General features: G+C 37.9%; 1 protein-coding gene and 3 pseudogenes across 1 annotated transcript; all 4 read right to left on the reverse strand.

Annotated features, from left to right (window-relative positions):
- Positions 1–896: 896 nt before the first annotated feature.
- Positions 897–2,656, reverse strand: LOC147792377 (glycosyl hydrolase 5 family protein-like). Its single transcript, XM_087124584.1, has 3 exons — positions 2,081–2,656; positions 1,408–2,008; positions 897–1,330 (listed from the first exon to the last, which is right to left on the reverse strand). Exons 1-3 carry the CDS (start codon positions 2,654–2,656, stop codon positions 897–899), a joined length of 1,611 nt encoding a protein of 536 aa, XP_086980710.1.
- A 3,788-nt stretch (positions 2,657–6,444) lies between these two features.
- LOC147792378 (secreted RxLR effector protein 161 pseudogene) lies at positions 6,445–7,059 on the reverse strand (annotated as a pseudogene).
- A 7,424-nt stretch (positions 7,060–14,483) lies between these two features.
- On the reverse strand, positions 14,484–16,243 carry LOC147792379 (glycosyl hydrolase 5 family protein pseudogene; annotated as a pseudogene).
- Positions 16,244–20,017: 3,774 nt separating this feature from the next.
- LOC147792380 (secreted RxLR effector protein 161 pseudogene) lies at positions 20,018–20,632 on the reverse strand (annotated as a pseudogene).
- Between the last annotated feature and the right edge of the window lie 5,321 nt (positions 20,633–25,953).

A 25,953-nucleotide genomic window follows, 5' to 3' on the forward strand; every position in this document is an offset into this window, starting at 1 on the left:
ACTTATCAAGAGAGTGAATCAAGGTTAATTTGTTGCTTCTCAATCTAACCGTGCATTATAACAAATCAAACCTTTATATATTTCTTTAGTTAGAATTTGAAACTAAAGCTCTTTTCTTGCGGATCCAAATTCTAAAGCACCAATATCATACATAATGCTGCATCCCGTATCAGGGCAATGTGTCAAATCCGAGGACAAAGGAGGAGTTGAACTCGGCGATTGTGCCACTCCGAAGCAATGGAACCATAGTGGAGATGGAAGTCCCGATGAAGTTGTTGTCAAACGGGCAGGGTTTGAAATCCGTCAGAGATGGAAAAGCACCGGTGGTATCCGACGAATGCTCTGGCGATGGAAGCAATTGGACGGTGGCTTCGAAAGCAAATCTCCAATTGGCCAACAAAATTGGCGAAGACAATTTTTGTTTGGAGAAGGAATCTGATACTATAGTTGTTGTGAAGAAATGCATTTGCTTTAGAGACGAGGGAAGTTGCACCGATGATCCTCAACCCCAATGGTTCAAACTTGTTCCAACAAATGTTGCTTAGTCTATTAATTAGTTTAAAATAGAAATTTAGAATTTGGTCCAATATACTAGTAGTTGTTGGAATTTGAATTTAGGGTTGGCATGAAAGTTTTGAAAATGCCGGAGTCATATTAGGGTTGTCGATTTTATGCTTAAATTCGCAGTTAAATGGTCAATAATTATTTTTCTATTATTTATTATATGTCCAATCTTTTATACGATCATTATTGTTGGTATTATTTTTCATATATGTTTGTACGATAAATAAAATCGGTTATAGTTAAGCACGAGCATGAATAGAATTAGAGATAAAATAGGGGCCAATTCAAAGTCGGGCATGTCATATATTTATTCTTCCCAATACATAAGCAACTCACAACGTGTTGGTTTCAACGAGTTCAAACCATTGACTTTGGGTGTCTTGGAGGCAATTTGGAGCACCATCAGTGCAAATACATGAGTTTGTCACAATATTTGAAGAATTAGAGCTTTCAACTTGCAAGCAAAGACTCTTCCCATCTTGAGTTACGGTGGCCAAATGAAGCTTAGTGTTTGAAATGGCTCTCCAAGAACTCTGAGGGCCGAAGCAATCCGTTGAGAGAGATGGCATAAGGCCTTCTCCGCTTGTCTTTAAGCATAAACCAGTGCTTGACATCCTAATTGGAGTGCTATCATTGTCATGAGTCCATCGACATGAGATGGAGCAATTACCCATGAAAATATCTTTGTTGTCATTTGAGACTTGGATGCATTGGCCACTTTGTGGATGATATATAACATACGAGAACGATGCATTGGAATTTGGATCTGTGCACCGTAAAAAAATGTCTTATACACTTGTTATAGATCCATATATTCAAAATCGTTAATATATTTATACTTACCTTGCAACATAGTCTGCAATAGTTGAAACTTCTGGACAAAGTTAGGATTTTTAATTTGAGTCCAATTGGAGTCGAGAACTCCAAAAGTTTCTGCTGGCCCTGCTTGACCTTCCCTGTAATAATAGCTACCTTGCCAAGTCCATAATGCCCAATCTAAATCTTCTTGTGCAAGATGAGCTGTGAAGCAACTCATGAACCGATTTTCTGCATCGTTAACCTCTCTCTGATCGTACCCATATTCGCTGACAAACAAAGGAAATGGGTTTGGTCCTTCTCTAACAAATTCAGCATGGTCTACAAAGCCATCGATAATATTTGCACAAATATTATTTAGTGGCTGGTTTATAAATTTACTCTCTTGATCTCCACTGAACGAATACAAGTGCACCTCAAAAACCAACTTGTTGTCTAAGGTGCTTACATTCAAGGGCTTCTCTTTTAAGCATCGAAGATCATTATCAAAATTTAGGCCCGAAACAATCACCAAAACATTTGGGTTAATGTTGTGGATTGTTGTTACTCCTTGAGTAACATAATTGTTCCAATCATTTGCATTTTCATTGGTTCCTCGTATCTCGTTTCGTAGGCTCATTCCAACCACCTAAATGTCATAACAAAAGAATGTGAGAATTTAGTTTCAAGAGTGTGAGAATTTTCCTTAATTTGTACGTACCGTTGATTTCTTGGAAAAGCGTTGAGCAACTAAGCTAAGACCTTGTAGCCATTCTTGAGGGTCAAAATAGCGGTCTCCAAAAAATCCATTGCCATCATCAAGAGAGCAACACCATCTTGGCTGACTCATATGGTTGTCGGCAATCACCATTAAACCACTCTCTCCAAGCACATCAACAACAGCTTCATAGGCTTCAGCAATAGTCTTGTTCAACACAAAAGGATTATATTGAGCCAATCCGGCTTTTGCTTGCTCTAAATCGAGGAGGTCAAAATTCTCTTCAACTGTCCTATTTGCATAACGAGTGAACATTTGAGTTGCATACGTGAGTCGTACACAATTAAACCTCAACTTGATTGCCTCATCTGCCAGCTCTTTTAATGGCCTGTGGTTGAGACCTTCTATTAGCATGCTCTGTGTGTGGGAAGGCCAATTCACGCACACAAGCTTCACTCGACGCCCTGTTGTCGAATCAACGATCCACCTTCCTTTTGTTGACAACGGTAAAGAATAAACAGAAGGAGATAAAAACACAAACAATGCTAGAAAAAGAACAACTTGAAAAGCTCTTCCCATTTTTTCTTCTCTTTTATGAATCGGGGTGAGAGAAGCATAGCCCAAAGGTTGCTTATATATCTCATTAATAGGTTGAAATTTGTTCAAAAGATCAAAGATCGATGTAACGGTGAAACTCCTTCCATTTTTTTCTTAATTCAGTTGCTTTGTTAATAAATTGTGTTTCTAACTTTGATAATTTGTTGAGTAATAAGCAAATATTTCTAACAAAGCTAGCAACGTTCATACATATCTTGCCCACAGAACCAATATTTTAACATTATGGCCCCTTTTTCTTAAATAAAACTCGAAGCTTGTTCCAGTCTCAAATTAAAAATTAAAATAGTAGCTAACTACGTTTATGATAAGTTCTTATATAATACCCCTACTACATTTTTTGAGTTGGGGACATTTTTCCACCTAATAATTCACAAATACATAAAATTATTTTAATAAAAATAAAATAGTTAACATCTTAATTATCTAATTTTAAAAAATGTAATCAAATTATTGAAAATATTTTATTTATACACTTTTCATACAATACTATGCATTTATTAATTTATATATATATATATATATATATATATATATATATATATATATATATATATATATTCTAGGAGAGAAAGTAGAATATTCTGAACATTGAATTTTTGTTGTTGCATATTTAGAAGGTCCAAAGCATACAATAAATAAATTCAGATTGCTTTGTCTTTTTGACCGTAAACAATTCGACGTGTAGTTTTGCTATTCGATGTGTAGTTTGGTAAGAACTTATATTATGAGCCTCCATGCCCACGCTTGGAAAATGTCACCTTTTGAATTTGATTGTGTGGAAGGAGAAAAAATGAGGTCTATAATTTTATGTCCCCACAGATAAAAAATAAATTGGCCATCTGGCCTTCTTTTTTCAAACAAATTCTCTTTCTTTTTTCTTGATGGCGGGTTAAAAAGTCACGTCGTTAAACTCAGGCCAACTTTTGAAGGGACGAGCCATTACACCGAACTGGTTTTGGATTAGTGGATCATTCTAAAATGTTTGATCAAGCTTTTAGGGTCGACCAAAATTGTAACGCGTCATGTCTAGGATAGATCAAGATTTGTAATGCAGATTCGATACCTAATGGCTCTAAATCTTGGACATGAGCCGTTACAAATTGTATTAGGGCAGTATCTCTCCCAGTAAGATGTGGTTTGAAAACGAACTAATGTGAAAGTTGGTAGGTATGTGACACCCGAGCAAATGAGGGGTACATGACTGAACCGAAACCACTTCCAAACGAGAGGTATCCTGAGGATATGATAGCCAAGAAATACTTTAGAACATGGATAGTCACTCCATATACCAATAAGGTTCATTTTCCTTTTCGATAGCTCAATTATAAGAACTTCATGGTTAGGTATGTTTTGCATGGAGCAATTCTATGATGCACGTAACCTGTGGAGAATTTTTCTAGGATGCATGTGAATATGGAAAAGACATGCCGGAAGAACTCGAGTTAGTTCGCGAGAATAGCTTTCACTCTTAGAAACAAAGAGTAGGTAACCTGACCATGTCAAATCCTAGACATGAGTCGTTACAAAGGTTTGGGAGTCACACTCACTCATGGTCAAACAAATTCACTCTTGATCCAACGTACAAATATAGTTACATAAGCAAAGTAAAAAGTGATATAATCCAAAAAATGTATAAACAACCTACGTACCATAATTAAAATTTTTAATACTCCTCGTAATTAAACACTACAAACTTAGTAGCCATTTGGTTTCAAATTCCTCCCATAATTCTTCATTAATCAGAAATTTTGTACATGCTTGTCACAATCTTCCCTTTGAGTCATTTGGGTTTTAGTATTGAAAGTAGATGAGTAGTTCATTTTAACCTCAAACCTTTTCTTGATGAATTCAATTATTTTGACCCTTCCTGGCATTTCCGTGTGGCTACTGATATTCAAACCTCCCGACTTCAAATCCTCCATCAAACTCAGACCCTCATCCATTTCCTCCGCCTCGGTCTCCACCGTCACATTCATCGTCATCGTGTCCTTTGCCTTCGTCAATCCGCCGGCGTCTCCCCTTCTCCGATCACCTCGCCGTGGTAGTAAATCACCATCGTGGCTTTTGAGTATTTGAACGATGCGACATTAGGATTCCGCACGAAGACACTAGCCACAACGAGTATGCCACCGTCTGAGAAGGAAGAACGGTGAGTTTTAAATGATTATTAAGAAAATTAGATGAAAACCCAATTAAGCGTTAGATTTTGACTTAGTAATAACTCAGGAAAACCTAAACAATCGTAGTGTCAAGTTATGATATTATTGAATACTCAACCTGGCTTTTACAACTTTACAAATAACAATAGAAATATTAACTATATGACAAATAATTAAACTAAATACCAAACAATACTCTTAAAACAACCCTTCGCCCCTCTCTTTCTACTCCCTATAAACACAACCTTCGTACCACTTCATGTTCGAAGAATTTGATTAGATCAAAGAAGAGTTAGAGTATTTTTATGGGGTTAGTTTAAATATTTGATTTGTTTACCAAATTTGTTTACAAGATTTTTGTTTCCAAGATTTGTGGTTAGTTTCTATTTAGGGTTATTTGTGAGACTACGAAAGCCAAGTTCAATATTCAATAATATTATCACTTCCAGCTTCAATTGTTTATGTTTCTGGCTTAGTTGTGTCAAAACCTAGCAATTGGTATCATAGCCCCAATTTTTTAGTGATCAAATAGAGAGAGTATGAGTGAAGACAAAGTTTTAACGAAGATCCCTCACTTCGATGGTCACTTTGATCATTTTAGTGATGGAGTGAGCTGATGGAATATTTGCTCAGAGCAAAAGGTCTATGGAGTGTGGCGGAGATTGGTTTCTCAGGTCAAGAGGAAGGAACAATGTTGACTGAGGCACAAAAGGGCCACCTTGATGATGCTAGACTCAAAGATCACCAAGTAAAGCATTACCTCTTCCAGGCAATTTATCGAGCTGTCTTTGAGCAAATCTTGGATCGTCGCACAGCCAAGATTGTTTGGGACTCAATGAAACGAAAATTTTGTGGAAACCAAAAAGTGAAGAAATCTCTTCTTAATGCATTAAGGAGAGAATTTGAGATCCTAGAGATGAAGAATGATAAAAGCATCAAAGATTATTTTGTAAGAGTGATGATAACCTCCAACAAGATGAGAAGCAGTGGAGAAGATATGCCAGACAAGAAAATTGTAGAAAAAATTATGCGTACCCTGACTGAAAAATTTAAGTATGTTGTAGTATCCATGGAGGAATCCAAAGATACTGATAACATGTCCATTGATGAATTACAAAGTTCATTGGTGGTGCATGAACAAAAATTGCGAAGATCCTGACAGAAAACACACGTACGAGGAAGTGAGTTTTGCACAATAACGTAATTCTCTAAGAGAGACAATACTTAGAAAATAAACAAAACCAACTTACTTATTTTATTCAACTTGTTACACAGTATATATACAGACAGAGAGAAAAACTAACTTCTTACAATCTTAGCCACACATTAATAACTGCTAATAACTTCCCTTGATCTTATCCACAAATACTAAAACTGACATAATTTAAAATACAAAAAGCAAATACAAATGAATTACGGTTAATACAAGATTAAATAAACTAACAAATCATCCCCTTAATCTTGTATTTCGATCTTCACATTCTTACATTCTTCAAACCAATTCTTTCTCGAAGCTCCACAAATTTTTGTCGTCCTATTGGCTTCGTAAGTATATCAGCCAATTAATCCTCAGTTTTTACATGATCCACTTCAATCTCCTTTTTGCACACATTCACGAATGAAATGGAACCTCATGTCTATATGTTTGCTGCGATCATGATGAACTGGTTTTTTCGCTAATGCTATAGTAGACTTGTTATCGATATTTAAACGAACTGGATTTACTTCCTTCCCATGCAATTCCTTCAGTAAACGTCCTAACCACATTCCTTGACAAGCAGCTGACGTCGCCGCAATATACTCCGCTTCACAGGATGAAAGTGCCACCATCTTTTGTTTCTTTGAAGTCCATGTAATTGGATTGCCATATAAGAAAAACAATGTCCCCGTAGTGCTCTTTCGATCATCTATATCTCCAGCAAGATCACTATCACTATATCCGATTAATCGATTTTCTACTTGCTTTGCCTTCACATAATGACATCCAATATCAATGGTTCCTTTCACGTACCTGAGTATTTGCTTCACAGCTTCCATATGAACCATGGTCGGAGCTTCCATATAACGACTCATAACTCCAACGGAATATGATAAGTCAGGTCGTGTGTTCACTAAATAACGAAGACTTCCGATAATACTCTTGTAAAAAGTGGAATCAACAGATGGACAATTACTCGCTTTGCTTAGCTTTGTTTTCGGCTCCATAGGAAAACATGACACGGATTACAATCCATCATTCCAAGTTTTGCCAAAAGCTTTGCCGCATAACTCGACTGAGATTACCTGATTCCATCAACGTCTTGTTTAACTTCTATTCCCAAATAATAAGGCAGGAATCCTAAATCACTCATTTCAAACAACTTCTTCATTTGTTGGTTGAAGCTCAAAATATCATCCTTGCTTGACCCGACAATAATTAAATCATCAACATAAACTCCAACTATCTGAATTTTATTTTCTTTCCAACGTGTATACACAGCATGCTCTAAAGGACACTTTTGAAATCCAAGAGACTTTAAGAAATTATCCAGTTTTGCATTCCAGGCACGAGGTGCTTGACGTAAGCCATACAATGCTTTCCTAAGTCGTAAAACATTCCCTTCTCGACCTTCCACAGCAAATTCTTCTGGTAGTTCTACATAAACCTCTTCCTTCAACTCACCATTAAGAAACGCTGACTTGACATCCATATGATGAATCTCCCAACTCTCCTGCGCTGCTATAGCAATCAAGACTCGCACTGTTTCAAGCCTTGCAACAGGTGCAAATACCTCATCAAAATCCACTCCATATTTCTCGACAAAACCCTTTGCGACTAAACGGGCTTTATACCTCACGATCTCCCCATTCGAATTTTTATTCAACTTATATACCCATTTCAACCCGATTGCTCGATGTCCCTTTGGTAGTTTTGCGAACTCTCACGTGCCATTTTTTTCAATAACAGACAACTCTTCTAGCATTGCTTGCTGCCATTTTTCATTATCTCTTGCTTCCATATATGAATTTGGCTCCTCAAGTGAAAGAAAACACATCCCAGCTTCTTCATTCAACTCAATAGAATCAGAGTAAATTTCTCTTAACGATCGAAATTTTCTTGGACTAGATGAGACGTATGAATCGTCTCCTATTGATAAATCATTTGCTGGTGATGAATCGTCTCCCAATAGAGTCCCTGATGATTCTCCCCGCTCTTCTAAAATGTCCTCGTCCTTCACATAGACCTGAGGATCATAATGAACAGCGAATTTACCACCTTCCTTCTTATTTTCTTCCAATTGTTGCACATCCCATTTATATTCTTCTTCTTCTAGAAACTTGACGTCTCGGCTGATATGAAGTCTTTTCGCTTTAGGATCATACAAACGATAAGCTTTTGAACCTGCTTCATATCCCACGAAAATCATTGGCACACTTCGGTCTTGTAATTTGGTTAAATTTGGTGTTGTATTTCTTCCATACGCCAGGCTTTCGAACACTCTAAAATGCTCTACATTAGGCTTTCTTCCTCTCCATTTCTCATGAGGAGTTGCTTCAATTACACTCTTCGTTGGGGATCTATTGAGGATTTAGACAGCTGTCTTCACTGCTTCTGCCCAGAAATGCATCGGCAAATTTTTGCACTTCAACATGCTTCGCACCATTGCAATAACCGTTTGGTTTCGTCGTTCAACCACACCATTTTGTTGCGGAGAATAGGGTGCTGTTAAATATCTTTTAATCCCACTGCTCTCACAATATTCTTTGAACTCAATACTTGTAAATTCTCCACCTCTATCAGTTCTAAGCGCTTGCAATTTCTTTCCGGATTCAGCTTCAATTTTATTTTAAACACGTTTGAATCCCAAGAATGCATCAGATTTATTTTTTAGCAATTCAATCCACATATATCTACTAAAATCATCTACCAACAGCAAAAAGAATTTATTACCTCCATGAGTTGTTGGAGTAATTGGACCACACAAATCGCCATGCACCAATTGTAGAACACTAACGGCTCGAAAATTCGCTTGTTGTGGGAATGGTGTTCTTCGTTGTTTAGTGATTACACAACTATCACAAACTTGTTCGATCCTTTCAACGTGCGGAATTCCTTTCACCATTTGTTTCGTAGACAGGTTTCTTAAAGCCTCAAAATTCAAATGCCCATATCTAGCATGCCACAACCAAGAATCTTCAGACAACTTACCAAGTAGACATGTTGGTTTCGTTGTTTTTAGGCTAATTGTATATAGCCTATTTCGTGACCGCTTCACTTTTTCCAAGAACTCCTTTGCCTTTGTGAAAATGACAAGTAAACCATGTTCGATCTCAACTTTACAGCCCTGTTCATCCAATTGTCCTAAACTTATAATGTTACTTTTAAGTTTAGGAATGAATTATACATCGGAAAGGATACAGTGATCTCCATTTTCACATTGCAGCATCACGTCTCCACGTCCTTTTATCTCTACAAGTGATCCGTCTCCGAACTTCACCGTGCCGGTCACTGACTCGTTCAATTCCGAGAACCAACTTCGACAACCAGTCATATGATTGCTGGCTCCCGTATCTAGGAACCAAGTGTTGTTTTTCTTGTCAATTTCTTCCGAGACAACCTTCTCTTCATAAAGAGCCATCTCCGTCAACTCTGGTGAACCGAGAGTTCGGACTTCACAAACTTGTGCTATAAGTAAGACTGGCTCATCCTCATCACCTTGCATCTCAGTCAAGTGCGCCTGATCCTCCCTTTTCTTCGATCTACAGTGGTATGCATAATGGCCAATCTTTTGACAATTATAACATTTCACCTTCCGACATTCTGAGGCATAGTGGCCTAGGCCTCGACAATTGTAGCATTTTACCTTGCTCTTGTCACTCTTCTTCTCTTGATGTAACGAGTCGTTTCCACATCCATGACCTCTCCCTCTCCAGCGACCACTGCGACCTCGCCCTCGGCTATGGCCTCCATTGTCGCTACGTTTTTTCTCGAACGTTGAACTTTCACCTTTGCCTTTCGATTCTTTTGCTTTCCATTCTCCTTTTGTAAATAAGACATGCTCAGCATTCTCTTTGTTGCCACCGATCCGTTCCTCGTATGCTTTAAGACGGCCGATGACTTCCTCCATGGTCATCACATTTAAATCGACAAATTGCTCTATTGCCGATGCGATATGAAGAAACTTAGAAGGTACTGAGCGGAGAAATTTTTTCACCAAGCATGCCTCTTCGAAGTTGTCTCCAAAAGTACGTATTTTATTAACAACTCATGTCAATCTTGCTGCATAATCATCTATAGTCTCGAACTCCTTCATATTCATAACTTCGAACTCAATCTTCAGAGTTTGGATCTTTGCCTCCTTTACACGTTCAGCACCCACATAGTTTTTAACGTCTGCCATGCTTCTTTTGCTGTCTCTTTCTCTGCTAACAGAAACAACATCTCCTCAGGGATTGCTTGATAGATAGCTGCTAAGGCCATTTGATCCTTCCTTTCATCAAGACTATCCAGAGACTCAGTTGATTGGATTGCGTCCCACACCCCTTGAGCACGCAAATAGACCTTCATCTTCATAGCCCATGCTGAGTAGTTGGTTCTCGATAACGTCGGGCATTGGAGTGATACCAGACCTTCCTTTGTTGCAGACTTCGACGACTCTCCTCTCTCTCCATTGTTGTTATTATTTCTCGGCATGATCTTTGGCATGTAACCAGTGCTCTGATACCAAATGACAGAAAACACACATACGAGGAAGTGATTTTTGCACAATAACGTTATTCTCTAAGAGAGACAATACTTAGAAAATAAACAAAACCAAGTTACTTATTTTATTCAACTTGTTACACAGTACATATATAGACAGAAAGAAAAACTAACTTCTTACAATCTCAGCCACACATTAATAACTGCTAATAACTTCCCTTGATCTTATCCACAAATACTAAAACTGACATAATTTAAAATACAAACAACAAATACGAATGAATTACGGTTAATACAAGATTGAATAAACTAACAGATCCAGCATTAATGGAGAGGAGCAAGTTCTGAAAGTCGAAGGACGAACGAAAATAAGTAATGGAGGAAGAGGAACTTACAGGGGCAGAGGACGCGGAAGAGGAAGATCAACTTTCAACAAAGCAATGGTTGAATGTTATAGGTGTCATGACTTAGCTCATTTTAATTATGAATGTTCAAAGATGAATAAGGAATTGAATTATGCAGAGCTGGAAGAAGAGGATGAAATGCTGTTAATGGCTCATATGTTAAGACATGAAGCAAAAAGGAGTGATGCTTGGTTCTTAGATTCGGGTTGCTCAAACCATATGTGTGCAAGTGAAGGTATGTTTTCCAGCTTAGACAAGACATTTTCCCACATTGAAAAACTTGGAAATAATACAGGTAGGAAAGTTATGGGAAAGGGTGCAGTGAAATTAACTTTGCATGGGGTTCGTTGCACTATTAGTAATGTGTATTGGGTACCTGAACTAAAAAATAATCTCTTGAGCGTTGGACAACTACAAGAAAAAAGGAGTAGCAGTGCTGTTTGAAGATGGTGTATGTAGCATGTATCATCCACAAAAAGGAAAAATAGCAGAGTCAATTATGATCGCAAATCGGCAGTTTATTTTGGGTGCTGAACCATCTACCACAACAAATGAAGAAAGATGCCTCCAAGTTTCAAATAGGGACCAGTCAACACTTTGGCACCATCGATATGGTCATCTCGGCTACAAAGGCTTGTGCACCTTGAAACACAAAAACAAGGTGAAAGGCCTTCCGCAAATTGGGGCTCCAAACCCCACCTGTGAGGCATGTATGAAAGGCAAGCAACATCGGAACTCCATTTCAAAAAATGGGTAAATGGAGAGCAACGGAAAAATTAGACTGGGGGAAAACATTGAAATAGATAAGAACACAGCGGAAGGAGGAGGAATAACAGAGGAAACGACTGAACCGGTTGCTGAAACAATTGAACCAGTTGCTGAAAACGGAGAAAGAAAAATCACGGAAGAAACGACTGAATCGGTTGCTGAAACAATTGAACAAGTTGCTGAAAACAATTGAACAAGTTGCTGAAAACAATTTTTCCAGTAACCGTCGCACCAGATTTGACAGTAAGGGAGGGGAGAAATCGACATCCACCTGTATGGTTAACAGATTCCGGTGAAGGCTATGAGAAAAAGGGAAGTGAGGAGATGGTGTACAAACTCCAAAAGGCTCTCTACGGATTAAAACAAGCACCTAGAACCTGGTTTGGTCGAATAGAATCCTACTTCATCAAGGAAGGATTCAAAAGCAGTTCCAGTGAGCAAACACTCTTCATCAAGAGGAAGGGAGGTAAAATTCTTATCGTAAGCATTTACGTTGATGATTTTTTATTTACTGGAGACCAGATGAAGAACTATTGGACGAGTTTAAACGTTCCTTGAAGAAAGAGTTTGATATGACTGACTTAGGTCAGATGAAATTTTTTCTTGGAATAGAGGTAATACAAAGATTAGATGGTATTTTCACATGTCAAAGAAAGTAGGCTGTTGAAGTTTTAAATCGACTTGGCATAGAGAATTACAATTCTGTTTGTAATCCCACTGTTCCAGGAAAGAAAATTGGCAAAGATGAAAATGGTGCAAAAGTATATGTAACTTTGTATAAACAAATAGTGGGAAGTCTGATGTATCTCACAACTACTCGTCTTGATCTCATGCTTGCTGTAAGTTTGATTAGTCGTTTTATGGCATGTCCAACACAACAACATTTTGCAGCAGGTAAAACTGTTTTAAGGTACTTGAAAGGTACGGTAGATTATGGTGTATTTTATAAAAAAGGAGGAGTCGGTGATTTGACTGGATCGACTGGTAGTGACTGTGCCGGAGACATGGAAGAAAGCAAGAGTACTTCAGGCCATGTGCTTGTGATTAGTGGAGGAGCAGTAGCTTGGTTTTCTCGTAAGCAGCCTATAGTCACTTATGAACCAGAGAAGCTGAGTTCGTTGCTGCTAGTTCTTGTGCATGTCAAGATGTTTGGATGAGGAGGATATACTCAAAGAGATTGGTCACTCTCAAATAGAAGGAACAAAGCTAATGTGTGTAATACTTCAACTATTAAGCTATCCAAAAATTCAGTTCTACACGGACGTTCCAAACACATAAGAAAGCATTTCGGAAGTTGCGTGAAGAACTTAGCGTGCAGAGTTTTTCTGACTTGAACTAATTCTTGACAAAGAAGAATAAGTACACGGGAGAAATGGTCAGAAGAATTTGATTAGATGAAAAAGAGTTAAGAGTATTTTTAGGAATTTAGTTTAAATATTTCTCAGATTTGTTTACCAGATTTGTTTCCATTTCCAAGATTTGTGGATAGAAACGTTTCTATGTAGGGTTATTTGTAAGGCTATAAAAGCCAAGTTCACTTTTCAATAATATTATCACCTCAAACTTCAATTGTTTATGTTTTTGGCTTTGTTACGTCAAAACCAGTACTTGTCACTTCTACCTTCCCACAATGGCAAACTCACTCTCTCTAATTTCTTTAATCTATTTTTCTTTGTTCGGGGGGCAACGAGGCTGAGAATCGGTTCATGAGCTGCTTTTTGGCTCGAATTGCCGGGAAGGATATTGATTGGGGCTTGTGGGCGTTCCAAGGAAGTTATATGTACAGACGGTGTAATGAAGATCCTGAGTGAAAGTTTTGGCGTTATGGATCACTCTTGGACTAAAGATAGTACCCCCGTCACTTAAACAAATGCTTCCACTTATCAAGAGAGTGAATCAAGGTTAATTTGTTGCTTCTCAATCTAACCGTGCATTATAACAAATCAAACCTTTATATATTTCTTTAGTTAGAATTTGAAACTAAAGCTCTTTTCTTGCGGATCCAAATTCTAAAGCACCAATATCATACATAATGCTGCATCCCGTATCAGGGCAATGTGTCAAATCTGAGGACAAAGGAGGAGTTGAACTCGGCGATTGTGCCACTCCGAAGCAATGGAACCATAGTGGAGATGGAAGTCCCGATGAAGTTGTTGTCAAACGGGCAGGGTTTGAAATCCGTCAGAGATGGAAAAGCACCGGTGGTATCCGACGAATGCTCTGGCGATGGAAGCAATTGGACGGTGGCTTCGAAAGCAAATCTCCAATTGGCCAACAAAATAGGCGAAGACAATTTTTGTTTGGAGAAGGAATCTGATACTATAGTTGTTGTGAAGAAATGCATTTGCTTTAGAGACGAGGGAAGTTGCACCGATGATCCTCAACCCCAATGGTTCAAACTTGTTCCAACAAATGTTGCTTAGTCTATTAATTAGTTTAAAATAGAAATTTAGAATTTGGTCCAATATACTAGTAGTTGTTGGAATTTGAATTTAGGGTTGGCATGAAAGTTTTGAAAATGCCGGAGTCATATTAGGGTTGTCGATTTTATGCTTAAATTCGCAGTTAAATGGTCAATAATTATTTTTCTATTATTTATTATATGTCCAATCTTTTATACGATCATTATTGTTGGTATTATTTTTCATATATGTTTGTACGATAAATAAAATCGGTTATAGTTAAGCACGAGCATGAATAGAATTAGAGATAAAATAGGGGCCAATTCAAAGTCGGGCATGTCATATATTTATTCTTCCCAATACATAAGCAACTCACAACGTGTTGGTTTCAACGAGTTCAAACCATTGACTTTGGGTGTCTTGGAGGCAATTTGGAGCACCATCAGTGCAAATACATGAGTTTGTCACAATATTTGAAGAATTAGAGCTTTCAACCTGCAAGCAAAGACTCTTCCCATCTTGAGTTACGGTGGCCAAATGAAGCTTAGTGTTTGAAATGGCTCTCCAAGAACTCTGAGGGCCGAAGCAATCCGTTGAGAGAGATGGCATAAGGCCTTCTCCGCTTGTCTTTAAGCATAAACCAGTGCTTGACATCCTAATTGGAGTGCTATCATTGTCATGAGTCCATCGACATGAGATGGAGCAATTACCCATGAAAATATCTTTGTTGTCATTTGAGACTTGGATGCATTGGCCACTTTGTGGATGATATATAACATACGAGAACGATGCATTGGAATTTGGATCTGTGCACCGTAAAAAAATGTCTTATACACTTGTTATAGATCCATATATTCAAAATCGTTAATATATTTATACTTACCTTGCAACATAGTCTGCAATAGTTGAAACTTCTGGACAAAGTTAGGATTTTTAATTTGAGTCCAATTGGAGTCGAGAACTCCAAAAGTTTCTGCCGGCCCTGCTTGACCTTCCCTGTAATAATAGCTACCTTGCCAAGTCCATAATGCCCAATCTAAATCTTCTTGTGCAAGATGAGCTGTGAAGCAACTCATGAACCAATTTTCTGCATCGTTAACCTCTCTCTGATCGTACCCATATTCGCTGACAAACAAAGGAAATGGGTTTGGTCCTTCTCTAACAAATTCAGCATGGTCTACAAAGCCATCGATAATATTTGCACAAATATTATTTAGTGGCTGGTTTATAAATTTACTCTCTTGATCTCCACTGAACGAATACAAGTGCACCTCAAAAACCAACTTGTTGTCTAAGGTGCTTACATTCAAGGGCTTCTCTTTTAAGCATCGAAGATCATTATCAAAATTTAGGCCCGAAACAATCACCAAAACATTTGGGTTAATGTTGTGGATTGTTGTTACTCCTTGAGTAACATAATTGTTCCAATCATTTGCATTTTCATTGGTTCCTCGTATCTCGTTTCGTAGGCTCATTCCAACCACCTAAATGTCATAACAAAAGAATGTGAGAATTTAGTTTCAAGAGTGTGAGAATTTTCCTTAATTTGTACGTACCGTTGATTTCTTGGAAAAGCGTTGAGCAACTAAGCTAAGACCTTGTAGCCATTCTTGAGGGTCAAAATAGCGGTCTCCAAAAAATCCATTGCCATCGTCAAGAGAGCAACACCATCTTGGCTGACTCATATGGTTGTCGGCAATCACCATTAAACCACTCTCTCCAAGCACATCAACAACAGCTTCATAGGCTTCAGCAATAGTCTTGTTCAACACAAAAGGATTATATTGAGCCAATCCGGCTTTTGCTTGCTCTAAATCGAGGAGGTCAAAATTCTCTTCAACTGTCCTATTTGCATAACGAGTGAACATTTGAGTTGCATACGTGAGTCGTACACAATTAAACCTCAACTTGATTGCCTCATCTGCCAGCTCTTTTAATGGCCTGTGGTTGAGACCTTCTATTAGCATGCTCTGTGTGTGGGAAGGCCAATTCACGCACACAAGCTTCACTCGACGCCCTGTTGTCGAATCAACGATCCACCTTCCTTTTGTTGACAACGGTAAAGAATAAACAGAAGGAGATAAAAACACAAACAATGCTAGAAAAAGAACAACTTGAAAAGCTCTTCCCATTTTTTCTTCTCTTTTATGAATCGGGGTGAGAGAAGCATAGCCCAAAGGTTACTTATATATCTCATTAATAGGTTGAAATTTGTTCAAAAGATCAAAGATCGATGTAACGGTGAAACTCCTTCCATTTTTTTCTTAATTCAGTTGCTTTGTTAATAAATTGTGTTTCTAACTTTGATAATTTGTTGAGTAATAAGCAAATATTTCTAACAAAGCTAGCAACGTTCATACATATCTTGCCCACAGAACCAATATTTTAACATTATGGCCCCTTTTTCTTAAATAAAACTCGAAGCTTGTTCCAGTCTCAAATTAAAAATTAAAATAGTAGCTAACTACGTTTATGATAAGTTCTTATATAATACCCCTACTACATTTTTTGAGTTGGGGACATTTTTCCACCTAATAATTCACAAATACATAAAATTATTTTAATAAAAATAGAATAGTTAACATCTTAATTATCTAATTTTAAAAAATGTAATCAAATTATTGAAAATATTTTATTTATACACTTTTCATACAATACTATGCATTTATTAATTTATATATATATATATATATATATATATATATATATATATATTCTAGGAGAGAAAGTAGAATATTCTGAACATTGAATTTTTATGTCGCATATTTAGAAGGTCCAAAGCATACAATAAATAAATTCAGATTGCTTTGTCTTTTTGACCGTAAACAATTCGACGTGTAGTTTGGCTATTCGATGTGTAGTTTGGTAAGAACTTATATTATGAGCCTCCATGCCCACGCTTGGAAAATGTCACCTTTTGAATTTGATTGTGTGGAAGGAGAAAAAATGAGGTCTATAATTTTATGTCCCCACTGATAAAAAAATAAATTGGCCATCTGACCTTCTTTTTTCAAACAAATTCTCTTTCTTTTTTCTTGATGGCGGGTTAAAAAGTCACGTCGTTAAACTCAGGCCAACTTTTGAAGGGACGAGCCATTACACCGAACTGGTTTTGGATTAGTGGATCATTCTAAAATGTTTGATCAAGCTTTTAGGGTCGACCAAAATTGTAACGCGTCATGTCTAGGATAGATCAAGATTTGTAATGCAGATTCGATACCTAATGGCTCTAAATCTTGGACATGAGCCGTTACAAATTGTATTAGGGCAGTATCTCTCCCAGTAAGATGTGGTTTGAAAACGAACTAATGTGAAAGTTGGTAGGTATGTGACACCCGAGCAAATGAGGGGTACATGACTGAACCGAAACCACTTCCAAACGAGAGGTATCCTGAGGATATGATAGCCAAGAAATACTTTAGAACATGGATAGTCACTCCATATACCAATAAGGTTCATTTTCCTTTTCGATAGCTCAATTATAAGAACTTCATGGTTAGGTATGTTTTGCTTGGAGAAATTCTATGATGCACGTAACCTGTGGAGAATTTTTCTAGGATGCATGTGAATATGGAAAAGACATGCCGGAAGAACTCGAGTTAGTTCGCGAGAATAGCTTTCACTCTTAGAAACAAAGAGTAGGTAACCTGACCATGTCAAATCCTAGACATGAGTCGTTACAAAGGTTTGGGAGTCACACTCACTCATGGTCAAACAAATTCACTCTTGATCCAACGTACAAATATAGTTACATAAGCAAAGTAAAAAGTGATATAATCCAAAAAATGTATAAACAACCTACGTACCATAATTAAAATTTTTAATACTCCTCGTAATTAAACACTACAAACTTAGTAGCCATTTGGTTTCAAATTCCTCCCATAATTCTTCATTAATCAGAAATTTTGTACATGCTTGTCACAATCTTCCCTTTGAGTCATTTGGGTTTTAGTATTGAAAGTAGATGAGTAGTTCATTTTAACCTCAAACCTTTTCTTGATGAATCCAATTATTTTGACCCTTCCTGGCATTTCCGTGTGGCTACTGATATTCAAACCTCCCGACTTCAAATCCTCCATCAAACTCAGACCCTCATCCATTTCCTCCGCCTCGGTCTCCACCGTCACATTCATCGTCATCGTGTCCTTTGCCTTCGTCAATCCGCCGGCGTCTCCCCTTCTCCGATCACCTCGCCGTGGTAGTAAATCACCATCGTGGCTTTTGAGTATTTGAACGATGCGACATTAGGATTCCGCACGAAGACACTAGCCACAACGAGTATGCCACCGTCTGAGAAGGAAGAACGGTGAGTTTTAAATGATTATTAAGAAAATTAGATGAAAACCCAATTAAGCGTTAGATTTTGACTTAGTAATAACTCAGGAAAACCTAAACAATCGTAGTGTCAAGTTATGATATTATTGAATACTCAACCTGGCTTTTACAACTTTACAAATAACAATAGAAATATTAACTATATGACAAATAATTAAACTAAATACCAAACAATACTCTTAAAACAACCCTTCGCCCCTCTCTTTCTACTCCCTATAAACACAACCTTCGTACCACTTCATGTTCGAAGAATTTGATTAGATCAAAGAAGAGTTAGAGTATTTTTATGGGGTTAGTTTAAATATTTGATTTGTTTACCAAATTTGTTTACAAGATTTTTGTTTCCAAGATTTGTGGTTAGTTTCTATTTAGGGTTATTTGTGAGACTACGAAAGCCAAGTTCAATATTCAATAATATTATCACTTCCAGCTTCAATTGTTTATGTTTCTGGCTTAGTTGTGTCAAAACCTAGCAATTGGTATCATAGCCCCAATTTTTTAGTGATCAAATAGAGAGAGTATGAGTGAAGACAAAGTTTTAACGAAGATCCCTCACTTCGATGGTCACTTTGATCATTTTAGTGATGGAGTGAGCTGATGGAATATTTGCTCAGAGCAAAAGGTCTATGGAGTGTGGCGGAGATTGGTTTCTCAGGTCAAGAGGAAGGAACAATGTTGACTGAGGCACAAAAGGGCCACCTTGATGATGCTAGACTCAAAGATCACCAAGTAAAGCATTACCTCTTCCAGGCAATTTATCGAGCTGTCTTTGAGCAAATCTTGGATCGTCGCACAGCCAAGATTGTTTGGGACTCAATGAAACGAAAATTTTGTGGAAACCAAAAAGTGAAGAAATCTCTTCTTAATGCATTAAGGAGAGAATTTGAGATCCTAGAGATGAAGAATGATAAAAGCATCAAAGATTATTTTGTAAGAGTGATGATAACCTCCAACAAGATGAGAAGCAGTGGAGAAGATATGCCAGACAAGAAAATTGTAGAAAAAATTATGCGTACCCTGACTGAAAAATTTAAGTATGTTGTAGTATCCATGGAGGAATCCAAAGATACTGATAACATGTCCATTGATGAATTACAAAGTTCATTGGTGGTGCATGAACAAAAATTGCGAAGATCCTGACAGAAAACACACGTACGAGGAAGTGAGTTTTGCACAATAACGTAATTCTCTAAGAGAGACAATACTTAGAAAATAAACAAAACCAACTTACTTATTTTATTCAACTTGTTACACAGTATATATACAGACAGAGAGAAAAACTAACTTCTTACAATCTTAGCCACACATTAATAACTGCTAATAACTTCCCTTGATCTTATCCACAAATACTAAAACTGACATAATTTAAAATACAAAAAGCAAATACAAATGAATTACGGTTAATACAAGATTAAATAAACTAACAAATCATCCCCTTAATCTTGTATTTCGATCTTCACATTCTTACATTCTTCAAACCAATTCTTTCTCGAAGCTCCACAAATTTTTGTCGTCCTATTGGCTTCGTAAGTATATCAGCCAATTAATCCTCAGTTTTTACATGATCCACTTCAATCTCCTTTTTGCACACATTCACGAATGAAATGGAACCTCATGTCTATATGTTTGCTGCGATCATGATGAACTGGTTTTTTCGCTAATGCTATAGCAGACTTGTTATCGATATTTAAACGAACTGGATTTACTTCCTTCCCATGCAATTCCTTCAGTAAACGTCCTAACCACATTCCTTGACAAGCAGCTGACGTCGCCGCAATATACTCCGCTTCACAGGATGAAAGTGCCACCATCTTTTGTTTCTTTGAAGTCCATGTAATTGGATTGCCATATAAGAAAAACAATGTCCCCGTAGTGCTCTTTCGATCATCTATATCTCCAGCAAGATCACTATCACTATATCCGATTAATCGATTTTCTACTTGCTTTGCCTTCACATAATGACATCCAATATCAATGGTTCCTTTCACGTACCTGAGTATTTGCTTCACAGCTTCCATATGAACCATGGTCGGAGCTTCCATATAACGACTCATAACTCCAACGGAATATGATAAGTCAGGTCGTGTGTTCACTAAATAACGAAGACTTCCGATAATACTCTTGTAAAAAGTGGAATCAACAGATGGACAATTACTCGCTTTGCTTAGCTTTGTTTTCGGCTCCATAGGAAAACATGACACGGATTACAATCCATCATTCCAAGTTTTGCCAAAAGCTTTGCCGCATAACTCGACTGAGATTACCTGATTCCATCAACGTCTTGTTTAACTTCTATTCCCAAATAATAAGGCAGGAATCCTAAATCACTCATTTCAAACAACTTCTTCATTTGTTGGTTGAAGCTCAAAATATCATCCTTGCTTGACCCGACAATAATTAAATCATCAACATAAACTCCAACTATCTGAATTTTATTTTCTTTCCAACGTGTATACACAGCATGCTCTAAAGGACACTTTTGAAATCCAAGAGACTTTAAGAAATTATCCAGTTTTGCATTCCAGGCACGAGGTGCTTGACGTAAGCCATACAATGCTTTCCTAAGTCGTAAAACATTCCCTTCTCGACCTTCCACAGCAAATTCTTCTGGTAGTTCTACATAAACCTCTTCCTTCAACTCACCATTAAGAAACGCTGACTTGACATCCATATGATGAATCTCCCAACTCTCCTGCGCTGCTATAGCAATCAAGACTCGCACTGTTTCAAGCCTTGCAACAGGTGCAAATACCTCATCAAAATCCACTCCATATTTCTCGACAAAACCCTTTGCGACTAAACGGGCTTTATACCTCACGATCTCCCCATTCGAATTTCTATTCAACTTATATACCCATTTCAACCCGATTGCTCGATGTCCCTTTGGTAGTTTTGCGAACTCTCACGTGCCATTTTTTTCAATAACAGACAACTCTTCTAGCATTGCTTGCTGCCATTTTTCATTATCTCTTGCTTCCATATATGAATTTGGCTCCTCAAGTGAAAGAAAACACATCCCAGCTTCTTCATTCAACTCAATAGAATCAGAGTAAATTTCTCTTAACGATCGAAATTTTCTTGGACTAGATGAGACGTATGAATCGTCTCCTATTGATAAATCATTTGCTGGTGATGAATCGTCTCCCAATAGAGTCCCTGATGATTCTCCCCGCTCTTCTAAAATGTCCTCGTCCTTCACATAGACCTGAGGATCATAATGAACAGCGAATTTACCACCTTCCTTCTTATTTTCTTCCAATTGTTGCACATCCCATTTATATTCTTCTTCTTCTAGAAACTTGACGTCTCGGCTGATATGAAGTCTTTTCGCTTTAGGATCATACAAACGATAAGCTTTTGAACCTGCTTCATATCCCACGAAAATCATTGGCACACTTCGGTCTTGTAATTTGGTTAAATTTGGTGTTGTATTTCTTCCATACGCCAGGCTTTCGAACACTCTAAAATGCTCTACATTAGGCTTTCTTCCTCTCCATTTCTCATGAGGAGTTGCTTCAATTACACTCTTCGTTGGGGATCTATTGAGGATTTAGACAGCTGTCTTCACTGCTTCTGCCCAGAAATGCATCGGCAAATTTTTGCACTTCAACATGCTTCGCACCATTGCAATAACCGTTTGGTTTCGTCGTTCAACCACACCATTTTGTTGCGGAGAATAGGGTGCTGTTAAATATCTTTTAATCCCACTGCTCTCACAATATTCTTTGAACTCAATACTTGTAAATTCTCCACCTCTATCAGTTCTAAGCGCTTGCAATTTCTTTCCGGATTCAGCTTCAATTTTATTTTAAACACGTTTGAATCCCAAGAATGCATCAGATTTATTTTTTAGCAATTCAATCCACATATATCTACTAAAATCATCTACCAACAGCAAAAAGAATTTATTACCTCCATGAGTTGTTGGAGTAATTGGACCACACAAATCGCCATGCACCAATTGTAGAACACTAACGGCTCGAAAATTCGCTTGTTGTGGGAATGGTGTTCTTCGTTGTTTAGTGATTACACAACTATCACAAACTTGTTCGATCCTTTCAACGTGCGGAATTCCTTTCACCATTTGTTTCGTAGACAGGTTTCTTAAAGCCTCAAAATTCAAATGCCCATATCTAGCATGCCACAACCAAGAATCTTCAGACAACTTACCAAGTAGACATGTTGGTTTCGTTGTTTTTAGGCTAATTGTATATAGCCTATTTCGTGACCGCTTCACTTTTTCCAAGAACTCCTTTGCCTTTGTGAAAATGACAAGTAAACCATGTTCGATCTCAACTTTACAGCCCTGTTCATCCAATTGTCCTAAACTTATAATGTTACTTTTAAGTTTAGGAATGAATTATACATCGGAAAGGATACAGTGATCTCCATTTTCACATTGCAGCATCACGTCTCCACGTCCTTTTATCTCTACAAGTGATCCGTCTCCGAACTTCACCGTGCCGGTCACTGACTCGTTCAATTCCGAGAACCAACTTTGACAACCAGTCATATGATTGCTGGCTCCCGTATCTAGGAACCAAGTGTTGTTTTTCTTGTCAATTTCTTCCGGGACAACCTTCTCTTCATAAAGAGCCATCTCCGTCAACTCTGGTGAACCGAGAGTTCGGACTTCACAAACTTGTGCTATAAGTAAGACTGGCTCATCCTCATCACCTTGCATCTCAGTCAAGTGCGCCTGATCCTCCCTTTTCTTCGATCTACAGTGGGATGCATAATGGCCAATCTTTTGACAATTATAACATTTCACCTTCCGACATTCAGAGGCATAGTGGCCTAGGCCTCGACAATTGTAGCATTTTACCTTGCTCTTGTCACTCTTCTTCTCTTGATGTAACGAGTCGTTTCCACATCCATGACCTCTCCCTCTCCAGCGACCACTGCGACCTCACCCTCGGCTATGGCCTCCATTGTCGCTACGTTTTTTCTCGAACGTTGAACTTTCACCTTTGCCTTTCGATTCTTTTGCTTTCCATTCTCCTTTTGTAAATAAGACATGCTCAGCATTCTCTTTGTTGCCACCGATCCGTTCCTCGTATGCTTTAAGACGGCCGATGACTTCCTCCATGGTCATCACATTTAAATCGACAAATTGCTCTATTGCCGATGCGATATGAAGAAACTTAGAAGGTACTGAGCGGAGAAATTTTTTCACCAAGCATGCCTCTTCGAAGTTGTCTCCAAAAGTACGTATTTTATTAACAACTCATGTCAATCTTGCTGCATAATCATCTATAGTCTCGGACTCCTTCATATTCATAACTTCGAACTCAATCTTCAGAGTTTGGATCTTTGCCTCCTTTACACGTTCAGCACCCACATGAATAGTTTTTAACGTCTGCCATGCTTCTTTTGCTGTCTCTTTCTCTGCTAACAGAAACAACATCTCCTCAGGGATTGCTTGATAGATAGCTGCTAAGGCCATTTGATCCTTCCTTTCATCAAGACTATCCAGAGACTCAGTTGATTGGATTGCGTCCCACACCCCTTGAGCACGCAAATAGACCTTCATCTTCATAGCCCATGCTGAGTAGTTGGTTCTCGATAACGTCGGGCATTGGAGTGATACCAGACCTTCCTTTGTGTTAGTGAAAGAGGGATTGATTGAATAATTGATGAGATGATTGAATTTTGAAGAGCAAGAATGCTCTATATATACACAGAGAATAGAAAGAGATATCTAGAAAATCTACCTAGAAATCAGAAAATCTGGTAACAAATCCGTAAACAAATCAAAACAAAATCTAATCAAATCAAGAGTAAATCAAATAAAAAACAAATCGACTCCTAACCATCAGAAGATTTAAATCAAATACAGCAATCTAAACACGTAATCTTTTAACACTCCTCCTGGTTTAGATGCTGCAAACTCCAAGTTTTTTTCTGAAATCTTCAAACTTGCTAAGTGGCAGCGGTTTGGTAAGGACATCTGCAATTTGATCTTCAGATTTGCAATAGCAAAGAGTCACATCACCACTCTTTTGAACTTCTCGAACAAAGAATAACTTGATGTTGAAATGCTTAGTCTTTCCATGAAAAACTGGATTATTGGAGATTGCAATAGCAGCTTGGTTATCAACTAGTATCTCAGTGCTGTGTTTTTGCTCCAAGTTTAGATCCACGAGAATTTTCCTTAACCAGAGAGCTTGATTTACTGCGGCGGTTGCAGCTATCAATTCTGCCTCAGCAGTGGATTGAGCTACAGTTTCTTGCTTTCTTGAGCACCAAGAGAACATGCCTGATCCGAGGCAAAAACAGTAACCAGATGTACTCCTCATGTCATCGATTGAGCCACCCCAATCACTGTCAGAGAAACCAATTAGCTTCATTTCCTTGTGCTTTAAGAACTTCACTCCATAATTCCAGGTCCCCTTGATGTATCTGATAACTCTCTTTGCAGCTTTCATGTGAGTCTCATTGGGACAATGCATAAATCTGGAGAGAATACTTACAGCATTTACGATATCAGGTCTGGTTGTTGTTAAGTACATCAGGCACCCTACCAAGCTCCGGAACTCAGCTTCAATAACTTTGGCAGAATCATCATCTTTGACCAACTTCTCCTTTTGATTCATAGGAGTATTCATTGCTTTGCAATCCTCCATCTGAAATTTTTTTAGTATCTCCTTTGCATACTTTTTTTGACAAATGAACACTTCATCTTGGGTTTGCTTGATCTCAATGCCAAGGAAATATGACATCAGACCAAGGTCTGTCATTTCGAATATCTTTTTCATTTCCAGTTTGAACTTGTTAATTTGCTTTGGATTGCTTCCTGTAATTAATAAGTCATCTACATAAAGAGAAATGACTAAAGTATTTGTACCTTCATGCTTGACATACAGTGTGAGTTCAGATTGACTTTTCTGAAAGCCAAGACCAACCAAATGATCATCAATTTTACTGTACCATGCTCGCGGAGCCTGTTTAAGACCATATAAAGCCCTTCTCAGCAAGTAGACTTTATCTTCATTGCCTCTGCTAACAAAACCTTCAGGTTGCTCGACAAAAATTTCTTCTTGCAAGACTCCATTTAAGAATGCAGATTTAACATCTAACTGGAATACTTTCCAACTCTTTTGAGCAGCAAGAGCAAGCAACAATCTTACTGTATCAAGCCTGGCAACAGGTGCAAATGTTTCTGAATAGTCAACTCCAAAAACTTGTGCATATCCCTTCACAACAAGTCTTGCTTTGTATTTGTTAACTGAACCATCAGGATTTAGCTTTGTTCTGAATACCCATCTTACTCCAATTATCTTTCTGTTTAGAGGTCGATCAACCAACTTCCATGTTTTGTTTTTCTCGATCATCGAAAGCTCCTCCTGCATTGCAGCCATCCAATGTTGGCTGTTTTTTGCATCATGGAACCCTGCAGGCTCACAAATAGCTACATTACACCTTTGATAAATATCAGATAGTGACCTTGTACCTCTCACAGGTGCATCATCAACCAAATCATCTTGTTGTTCATCTTCAGACTCTT

This window comes from Cucurbita pepo, chromosome 6, assembly GCF_057944985.1.
Source record: "Cucurbita pepo subsp. pepo isolate OVF chromosome 6, ASM5794498v1, whole genome shotgun sequence".
In the NCBI taxonomy this organism is placed as follows: domain Eukaryota; kingdom Viridiplantae; phylum Streptophyta; class Magnoliopsida; order Cucurbitales; family Cucurbitaceae; genus Cucurbita; species Cucurbita pepo.